The 10,676-nt window shown below is 46.0% G+C and overlaps 1 protein-coding gene across 3 annotated transcripts in view; it reads left to right on the forward strand.

The window, feature by feature from the left end:
• UACA (uveal autoantigen with coiled-coil domains and ankyrin repeats) overlaps positions 1 to 6,228 on the forward strand; it is a 47,930-nt gene extending 41,702 nt beyond the window's left edge. For 2 of the 3 annotated variants that reach the window (XM_070762905.1, XM_070762906.1), the window contains exons 18-19: positions 2,725 to 2,790; positions 2,984 to 6,228. In XM_070762905.1, coding sequence (XP_070619006.1) covers positions 2,725 to 2,790; positions 2,984 to 3,055 — 138 coding nt within the window. In that variant the 3' untranslated portion in view covers positions 3,056 to 6,228. The remainder of the gene's footprint in view (positions 1 to 2,724; positions 2,791 to 2,983) is intronic. The other variant, XM_070762907.1, reaches the window with a different exon arrangement.
• Positions 6,229 to 10,676: the final 4,448 nt, after the last annotated feature.

Raw genomic sequence — 10,676 nt, forward strand, 5'->3', positions numbered from 1 at the left:
TTTATAGGTCATAATCAACACTTTGAATTGTGATCGGAAACTGATCGGCAACCAATGCAGACTGCGGAGTGTTGGAGTAATATGGGCATACCTTGGGAAGCCCATGATTGCTCTCGCAGCTGCATTCTGCACGATCTGAAGTTTCCGAACACTTTTCAAAGGTAGCCCCATGTAGAGAGCGTTACAGTAGTCGAACCTCGAGGTGATGAGGGCATGAGTGACTGTGAGCAATGACTCCCGGTCCAATTAGGGCCACAACTGGCGCACCAGGCGAACCTGGGCAAACGCCCCTCTCGCCACAGCTGAAAGGTGTTTCTCTAATGTGAGCTGTGGATCGAGGAGGACGCCCAAGTTGCGGACCCTCTCTGAGGGGGTCAATACTTCCGGCCCCCCAGGGTAATGGACGGACAATTCCCTTTACCCGGCCTCAGAGCGGCCTCAAAATAAATCCAGCCACAAGCCATGGCCAATAGTCCCCCAAACAGTAGAAGGTTGCTCCAACAAATAAGTCCACCAAACCAACTTAACTCCACCAGGCCAAACTGAAATAGCCCCACAAGAGCTAACTTGGTAAGACATTCAGAGACTCCAAGGCACAAAGCCAAGCAGGAAGCACAAGGAATACAAAGCCCTAAAAGAAACATGTTGTTCGCAGCAATGCTTCCTTCGGCCTGCCGTGATAGATATTATTATTATTATTATTATTATTATTATTATTATTATTTATTAGATTTGTATGCCGCCCCTCTCTGCAGACTAGGGGTGGCTCACAACACAATAAAAACAGCTCATGACAAATCTAATAATTTACAATTTAAAATATTTTAAAAACCCCATTATTAAGCAGACATACATACAAACATACCATACATAAATTGTATAGGCCCGGGGGAGATATCTCAGTTCCCCCATACCTGACGACAAAGGTGGGTTTTGAGGAGTTTGCGAAAGGCAAGGAGGGTAGGGGCAGTTCTAATCTCTGGGGGGAGCTGGTTCCAGAGAGTCGGGGCCGCCACAGAGAAGGCTCTTCCCCTGAGGCCCACCAACCGACATTGTTTAGTTGACGGGACCCGGAGAAGGCCCACTCTGTGGGACCTAATCGGTCGCTGGGATTCGTGCGGCAGAAGGCGGTCTCGGAGATATTCTGGTCCGATGCCATGAAGGGCTTTATAGGTCATAACCAACACTTTGAATTGTGACTGGAAATTGATCGGCAACCAATGCAGACTGCGGAGTGTTGGTATAACATGGGCATACCTGGGGAAGCCCATGACTGCTCTCGCAGCTGCATTCTGCACGATCTGAAGATAGCTTTCTGGTGCAACCCACCGAGACAGGCGAGGGCCTTCTCCCGAGGAAGCTGGCAGATCTCCACTGCTCTTGCCTTTTCTCCATCTCATGTGCTCTCAGATCACAATGAAAGGCAGCTCTGCTTCACTGACGACTTGCAAGCTGTTACCAGCCGAAACCTCCTTGTAAACCTCTTCCGGCTGGCCGCTCAGAGTCATTCGTTTAACCCAGTGCCAGGAATGAGCTCATCCTCCCTTGAGCAAGAGTGGGAGGAGTCCAAGGGAAGCCTCACAATCATAGCTTAGGTGGAGCAGTGGATCCCCTCTGACCTTGGTGGTCCCTTGCAGATGTTTCGTGACCATCTGACTCGATCCCATCCGGGCACTTGCGAGTTTGCCACCCAACACCCAATCTCAGAGAGCACCAAGGGCTCTCTCTGTCTATCAAATTCATTATTATTTATTTATTATTTGTAAACAATTTTGTATTTTGTGAGCCGCCTCGAGTCATCGGAGAAGGGCGGCATACAAATCTAAATAATAATAATAACAACAACAACAATAATAATAATAACAACAACAACAACTTCAAGTGGCTTACAGCACTAAAGAATTAAAAACATTTGTAAACAACTTTGTATTCTGTGAGCCACCTCGAGTCATCGGAGAAGGGCGGCATACAAATCTAAATAATAACAACAACAACAACAACAACAATAATAATAATAACAACAACAACAACAACAACAACTTCAAGTGGCTTACAGCATTAAAGAATTAAAAACATTTGTAAACAACTTTGTATTTTGTGAGCCGCCTCGAGTCTTTGGAGAAGGGCAGCATACAAATCTAAATAATAATAATAATAATAATAATAATAATAACAACAACAACAACAACAACAACAACTTCAAGTGGCTTGCAGCATAAAAAAATTAAAAACATTAAAATCAACCATTGTTGAACACAGTGGATAAAACCATTAACAAATAAAACCATTAACATCAGATGGGGAAGAGCAGGGCTGGACACACAGGGCGGGAAGATGGGATTAAGTTTTTAAATTAATTGAATTTAATTTCCACCACTTCCAGCATGGAGCTCCTCCTCCTCCATTGGGTCCCCAAGCGGTCTGGCACAGCTGGGCCTTAAGGGGGAGGAAGCCCCTCAGAAGGCTCTTCTTCTGGAGCCCGCCAGCTTTTTAAATCTTTTCCTCTTAAAGATTATTCTCCCCCCCCCCCTCCGATGTACGCCAATATTTTACTCTGCAAGAAAACCAGGAAGGTCCGAGAGCACCACGGAGCGATGCTCACTGTGAGCAGGAGGAATTTCCAGGGGGGTCAGAAGCCCCCGTCCCTTGGGTAACATAAGGCTGGGAAGCCGATCGCTTTGATCATTTCAGGCGGAAAATTAACGGAAGGTTCCTTTGCTTTAGGATGCTGACAGGCAGCACCAAGAAGTCATCTCAATATACCGGACACACCTGCTTAGTGCTGTTCAGGTGCGTGACCTTGAAGGGGCTTTGGGGAGGAGGGGCTGGCTTGACCGGGACAATGGCTCTGACGCTGGAGTGAGACTGCGGCCTCCCTCCTTTAAGGAGACCTCTCCAAGCAGCCCAACTTCAGAGCAAGAACGGGCTGGTCTTAAATGTTTACTCAATCCCTTCTTTTAAAGGCCTCCTTTTAATTTTGCAGGGTCACATGGATGAAGATGTGCAGGCGGCCTTGCTCCAGATCATCCGGATGCGACAGGGACTGATTTGCTAGGGGAATTGAGGCTCTGGCTGCTCCTTGGGCTGCGGTCCACTTGGGCCAACTTCCTTACGTCCCTTAATGCTTAGAAGTTGGTAAATCCCACCCCCACCCCCTCCAACTGCTTGTAGCAGGAATATTGAAAAATATCTACACAAAACCCATTTTTAAACAAAAAATGAAAAGCTCACTCGTGATTCGAACAATCTAAGTTTTTATTTATAGGTAGTCAAAATGATGACCGAAGCGAAGTTCTCCTGAATGTCGGATTGACAGCCCTAAAACTATGCTAATCCTGCCCTCCCCTCCCCATCCTTACCCTGGGCCAGGGAGCAGCTCAGAGAAGCCTGCAGCCTTGTGTGTTTGTGTGCGTGTGTGTCTGGGGGGGTGTTGTCTTCCTGGGACTGGCCTCCAGGCTCCCCCTGTGTTCCCCGGCGACTTGGCTGGCCAAGCTGCCTCTTTGAAGACTAGCTAAAAGTAGCAATGCCTTTTTATTGCTGTTTTCACCGGGAGGAAAATACATCAGATCATATTTTGCTTTTTACAAGATAGTTTTTCACAGAGGGTTGATTACTGATTTATTTGTAGTTTTAAGGACAGCAGGACTGGGATAGATAAAAATTGAAAAGCTGTTATGAAACCTTGAAATAAGCAGCCTAAGATTTGTGTTCAATCACTCGTTACTATTTTTAAAAAAAGAAACTCAACTGTTTACAGATAAGCTAATTAACAACTAAAGTAATTGGGAAAATAAATAAAAATAATTAAATGCAGAAACAAAATACGAAAATACCCGTGCCTCTTGTAGTGGGCTTCGCTGTACTACTGGACACCCACCGACCCACCCCGCTGCCCCGAGTTGGACGCGGGTCAAGGGCCGAAAACCTTTGCCCTTTCCAGATCTGTGGCTTGTTGAGGGAGGGGCTTCTGTCTTCCTAGAACAGCAAGTGCATCTGATCAGTTACCCAGGAAACTTAATTGTGTTCTTCCATATATCGGATGAACTGGTGGCCCTGGCTGCCAGCTGTGTCTCCATTCAATGTGGAGTGGGGGGGACCTCTGCTGAAAGGGCTCCGAGAAGGATGCCTTCCTCTGGAGAGAATCTTTGCTCCTCCTGTGAGGTCTGTGCCTTAGCTTGTGCCAGCTGGATTCAAACAATGGACCCCCTATTGCTCAAAGTCTATGATTTTATGCTAAGGTGATTAATAGCATCTTAAAATACAGTATTTTGTAAATTATGTATGATAATCCACTATAAAGGGTATTATTTATGCAGGAAAAGCCTTTTTGGTGAGAAAATTAACTTGGCATAGATGTTATGTGTTTTTAGGAATAAATGTAAAGGACTGGAAAATTTGGTATTACTTTTTAAGTAACTTTGGAATAGTTCCAAAAAGCAGATATATGGAGTTCTGGAGTGCTGGAAAACAGTCCACCTTTTTACATGGAAATGTTAAAAGCAGATTGCTTCAAAAATGCCAGTTACTTATGTTAAGCATCTGAAGTGACCTTGAATTGTGCCTTTGGAGGTACTTGTGTGCTAAGACAGGGTGTTGCCCTGATAGACTTCTGAAGATGGCTCCTTGATTGGCAGGAGTCTCTTTTGCCATGAGCATCTCAGTGGGAGATCGGCTATGGTGCTGCTTCAGCAAACTGACATCATCTCAACTCCGAGTCTTCAGAGAGGGGTGGCATTCAAATCTAATAAATAATAATAATAATCTGATTCTGCCATCCACAGTGCTGATCCAAAACACAGGCCTGTGCAGATAACTGGGCATTCCTGCCCTTTGACTACTTGCAAAGAGGACCTTCAAGGCAGAGGGCCGTGATGGTGAACCGAGGGCACACAGGGCCTTTTCGGTGGGCCAGGCGCACAGTCGCTTCCTCTCCACTTGGCAAAAAAGCAGTTTCTTTTCCTGTGTGGGGAGGCCGTCAGCTGGGCTTGGAAACTGTTAGCTCCCCCCCCCCCCCCTTGCCTATGTGAGTAGCACGTAATAGTTCATCCTGCTCCTCCAGAGACAGAGTTTTCTGGGGGCCAATCCAACACCCGGGCTGGCTTCAACACAAAAGCCACGTCCATTCTTAGTTTTGAGGTTCTTGGCTGCAATGGGTAGCAAAGCTAGGTTGGTGCCGATCCAGTACACAAAATAGGAGAAGGGAGCGGAGAGAAATACAGTAGTACCTCTAGATACGAGCTGCTCTACCTGCGAGTATTTCAAGATACGAGCCACGAGGGGAGAGACATTTCTGTTCTATTCACGAGCTCAAATTCGGGATACGAGCCGAGCGTCCACTAGGTGGCGCAAGAATCCTTGCTTTTGGTTATCTCGGAGGGGAAAAACAACTTGTTCCAGATACGAGTTGCCTCGAGATACAAGCTCCCGTATGGAACGAATTATGCTCGTATCTAGGGGTACTACTGTAGTCCCATTGCCCAGCTGTGCAGGGGTCCGAGTGGGGCAGAAATTCCAGCCTCAGCCTCCTGGCGTGGCATGGGGATTTGGGAGAAGGCTGGAAGGAAACACCGCTGGCTCGCTCACGTTCATCTGCAGTCTAGCTTGGGGTAGGTGATAGCTCACCTTGCCCTTTCCAAACCCGCTGTGGGTGAAGCTGGGCGCTGGGGAGGACTTGCTTTTTGCCTAAAAGGTTCACCATCATTGGCACAGGGAATTGGAGTGTGTTGCATTGGAGTATGGGCTCTATTGCCATTTTTATGGGGTGGCAGGAATTGTAGCGGATTGTAAACAGGGGAAAGGAAATTGGGAAGGTTAGCCTGTGCATAGACTGGGTGGGCTTAAAATGTCTTTGGGGAAGGTTGACTCTGAGAACTTCAGATAATGTCTCTTTCTTTGCTCCTCTGGAAGGCTTAGATTAACCCAGTGTTTCCCAACCTTGGCAACTTGAAGATATTTGGACTTCAATTCCCAGAATTCCCCAGCCAGCGAATGCTGGCTGGGGAATTCTGGGAGTTGAAGTCCAGATATCTTCAAGTTGCCAAGGTTGGGAAACACTGGATTAACCGATTCACCAAGTGCTCTTGTTCCCAGCAACTTGAATTACTGACAATTGTCTGGTTTTGATATATTAATACTTAAATGTATTATCATTCTCTTTTCCCTGGGAGTCATTTATGTATTTCTAGTCTCCCTTTTACACTACGTATCAATAAACACTTATTTTCTGTGTAGCTTCTCCTGTGCTTTATTGAAATGACAGTCTGCCGTTTGGGGTTGGGGAGCTGGGATACAACAAAGAATCCCGGAGCACCGGGGAATTATCAGAAGACTGAAAAGGGGCAGGAGAACAATTTCATTTTGATGGTCACAAGTATTGGGGCTCTCACAACCTCTGCTGGCAAGCTGTTCCATTAGTTTTTATTTTTTTAAATTTATTATTTGAAAGGGACCTTACAGGTCATCATGTTCAACCCCCTGCTCAAGCAGAAAACCTTACACCTCCCCAGCCAAGATGGCAGTCCAATCTCCTCTTGAAAACTTCCAGAGTTGGGGCATCACAACCTCCGCTGGCAGGCCATTCCACTGGTTGATCGCTCTGACCGTCAGGAAGCTCTTCCTTATCTCCAGGTTGAATCTCTCCTTGGTCAGCTTCCAACCGTTGTTCCTCGTCCGGCCCTCTGGTGCCCTGGAAAATAGTGTGACTCCCTCCTCTCCAACCCCACTCATGTCTTCTTGGTCAGAGGAGCCTTCATCAGCAGATTCCACCGGGGGCAAAACAGGCCTGCAGCATGTGGATGTCTCCCCCACATCCACAGTCCTTGGGGCAGGAGCAGGGCCAGAGCTAACCACAACAGTGCCTGGCAGAGGCAGCGATTGTGGGCCAGGCCGGCATCTCCAAACATCAGCTTGATTAAGCTGGCCTGGCCCCATGTCAAAACACTACAATTCCATTGGGGGCACAACTCAGAGAGTTGAGAGGGTGTAAAATGTTTACTTCTTCCTGGGGGGGAGGGTGTAACAGAAAATAATTGAGAAGCACTGGCTTGATGGAAGACTTTGAAGTTGATCCTTTCTCCTGGGGAAATCTTGTTAATACTTGGATACTGATAAAAATTTGAAGATTGGACACTAGAGGGCACCAGATGGCAGCCTGAAAAGAAATGTGTACTGGGAGTGCCCAGGAAGTTTTTGTAATTACTGTATTTAATTCTGTATTGGGATAGAATAAACCACATTGAATAATGCCCAAGGGGCTGCTGATATAGTTCTACAGAGGAATTAATGAGTCTGTCATCTGCACCTCTATAACTTTCTGGTTCGTTGGAACTGCAGGAAAAAACTGCCAACCTGCCTTCCATTGAGGACCTGTATACTGTAAACTGTATACTGTATACGAGTAAAAAAGAGGTCTGTGAAAATATTTACTGACCCCTCACATCCTGGACATGAACTGTTTCAACTCCTACTCTCAAAACATCACTACAGAGCACTGCCCACTAAGAACAGGTGTGCAGTGAACTAGATTAAAACTAGAAAAAACAGTTTTTCCCCAAACACCGTCACTCTTGCTAAACAAATAATTCCCTCAACACTGCCAAACTATTCACTAAGACTGCACTACTGCTGTTATTACTACTACTACAGAATATTGTACTACAGTAGTAGTATTAGTAGTAGTAGAAGTAGTAGTTTTTTCTTATCATTCCTCCCACCTCCCACTTACGACTATGACTGTAACTTGTTGCTTGTATCCTTAAGATTTTTATTAATACTGATTTATTCCTGATTGCTTATTTGACCCCTGTGACAATCATTAAGTGGTGCACCTCATGATTCTTGACAAATATATCTTTTCTTTTATGTACACTGAGAGCATATGCACCAAAGACAAATCCCTTGTTTGTCCAATCACATTTGACCAATAAAGAATTCTAAAAAAATTATATATGGAGAATTGAGGATTTAGAGACAGGCTTATAGAGCATGGGATGTGGAACTTAACAGAATAACAGAGTTGGAAGGGATCTTGGAGATCTTTTATCCAACCCAAAGCTCAAGGAGGAGATTGCTTGCATTTTAAAAGACAGTGATAAATTGTTAGTGATGGTGTTGTGGTTAGCTCTGGCCCAGCTCCTGCCCCAAGGACTGTGGATGTGGGGGAGACATCCACATGCTGCAGGCCTGTTTTGCCCCCCCCCCCCTGTGGAATCTGCTGATGAAGGCTCCTCTGACCAAGAAGACATGAGTGACAGGGAGGAGGAGAGTGTGGCAGACAGCTCAGAAGGAGATCAATTATCTAGCTCCTCCTTGGATTCAGAACAAGAGTTAATGATACAGCCACGCATGCAGAGAGCGATGCATAGGCAACAACAACTGAGAGATTATTATCAAAGAAAATGAGGCCACCTGTGATTGGGTGGGGCTGTGGTAATTAGTGAGGCTGCTATAAATAGCAGCCTGTGGGTTTGGCCATTGTGGAGGATTATCTGATCGTTGTGTTTTGTGACTGCTTTCCTGACTTTGACCTTTTGTGTGCTGATTTTTCCCCGCTTTGAAACTAAACCAGAGCAAAGTGGGTTTCACTTTGTGAAAGAAGAAGGACTGTGAATTGCCTCACAGCTGCAAGCCAAGTATCACAGAACTGATAAGGGACGTGTACAAATTACCAGTTTGTTTGGAGACGAGTGCTCTTTGCTATACCAAAAGAGGTCTTGGTTTAAGTGAATTTTCATTATAAAGAACATTGTTTTGAATTTTCAAAGGTGTGTGTGTCTGAAATTTGTACCTGTGAATTTTTGGGAGGATTGTACCAGAGAGCCCGACAAAACAGATGGTAAGTTGTTAATGTTAATTATACTTGCTGGGGATGAAGAGAGAGACTTATTATTCTTTCCCACTTGTTTCCTCTTTAATGTATTTCTGTACTATACACTTCTATTACTTTTATCCGTGCAATATAATCTGTAATAAGATTATAGGGGGGAACTGAAGGAAAATATCTCGGATGGTAAAAGCAGGGTTGGGCTACTGGGGGTTCGCAGGGGTGAATGGGAAAATCTCTACCTAAGATTCTGTGCCATTCAGAAAACCCCCAAATCCCACTCCTGGCTGGCTCCACCTTCCCCGCCCCTCCCAGGAATCTCCATGTGGCCCATTTGCGATGCAGGTAAGTGCAGGGTGCGCGTGGAGGCCGGTGGAGGGCGTACTAGAAATTTGGAGAGGCCAGAAATGGGCCTGTTTTCAGACACCTGGAGAGGCCGTTTTCGCACATCAGGAGGTCCGAGGAAAAACGCCTCCACCCCGCCCCCTGCAGAAGGCCGACTAGGCCACGCCTACCATGGCCACGCCCACCCAGCAACCTGGCAGAGAACCCCTTGCTAAAAATTTGGACGCCCGCCCCTGGGTAAAAGAGTTACCTGTAGTCCTTAACATATGACCACAATTGAGCCCCAAATTTTCATTGCTAAGTGAGACAGTTGTCAAAAATTATTTTAGCCCCATTTTACCACCTGGCCACAGTTGTTAAGTGAATCCCTGTAGTTATTAGTAAAATGGCTGTTAAGTGAATCCAGCTCCCCTCTTGACTTTGCTTGACACTTTTTTTCAGTGCCACAAATTGTATTGTGGTTAGCTCTGGCCCAGCTCCTGCCCCAAGGACTGTGGATGTGGGGGGGACATCCACATGCTGCAGGCCTGTTTTGCCCCCTGGTGGAATCTGCTGATGAAGGCTCCTCTGACCAAGAAGACATGAGTGACAGGGAGGAGGAGAGTGTGGCAGACAGCTCAGAAGGAGATCAATTATCTAGCTCCTCCTTGGATTCAGAACAAGAGTTAATGATACAGCCACACATGCGGAGAGCAATGCATAGACAGCAACAACTGAGAGAGTATTATCGAAGAAAATGAGGCCACCTGTGGTTGGGTGGGGCTGTGGTCATTAGTGAGGCTCCTATAAATAGCAGCCTGTGGGTTTGGCCGTTGTGGAGGATTATCTGATCATTGTGTTTCCTGCCTGCTTTGCTGCGTTTGACTTTTTGTGTGCTGATTTCCCCCCCGCTTTGAAACTAAACCAGGGCAAAGTGTGTTTTACTTTGTGAAAGAAGAAGGACTGTGAATTGCTTCACAGCTGCAAGCTAAGTATCACAGAACTGATAAGGGACTTGTACAAATTACCAGTTTGTTTGGAGACGAGTGTTCTTTGCTATACCAAAAGAGGGCTTGGTTTAAGTGAATTTTCATTATAAAGAACATTGCTTTGAATTTTCAAACGTGTGTGTGTGTGTCTGAAATTGTATCGGTGCATTTTTGGGAGGATTCTACCAGAGAGCTCGACAGAACAAAATTGAACAGCAAGGGAATGGTTGAAAATTGAGGCCCATCTGTATGTTGCACAGATAAAGTTAATAGCAGCACTTAATAGGCAAATACATTAAAAAAAGAAAGCCATTAAGGAAAGGAAACGATCCAACTTCTCTTGTCCAAATGTGGACATACTGCCTGCCAGCTCAACATCTTTTTGATTTTCATATTTTTCTCCCCCGTCCGCGCCCCAAATCTCTCGGGAACGGAGGCTTTGGGTGGACCCCCAAAGAAACCTCCCCAGAAGCGAAAGTCGCCAGCAGAGGCCGCTGCTTGGCGGCCGAGCCCGGCGCTCTCCCCCACCCTCCGTTCCGCCT

This window comes from Erythrolamprus reginae, chromosome 10 (assembly GCF_031021105.1).
Source record: "Erythrolamprus reginae isolate rEryReg1 chromosome 10, rEryReg1.hap1, whole genome shotgun sequence".
Lineage (NCBI taxonomy): Eukaryota > Metazoa > Chordata > Lepidosauria > Squamata > Dipsadidae > Erythrolamprus > Erythrolamprus reginae.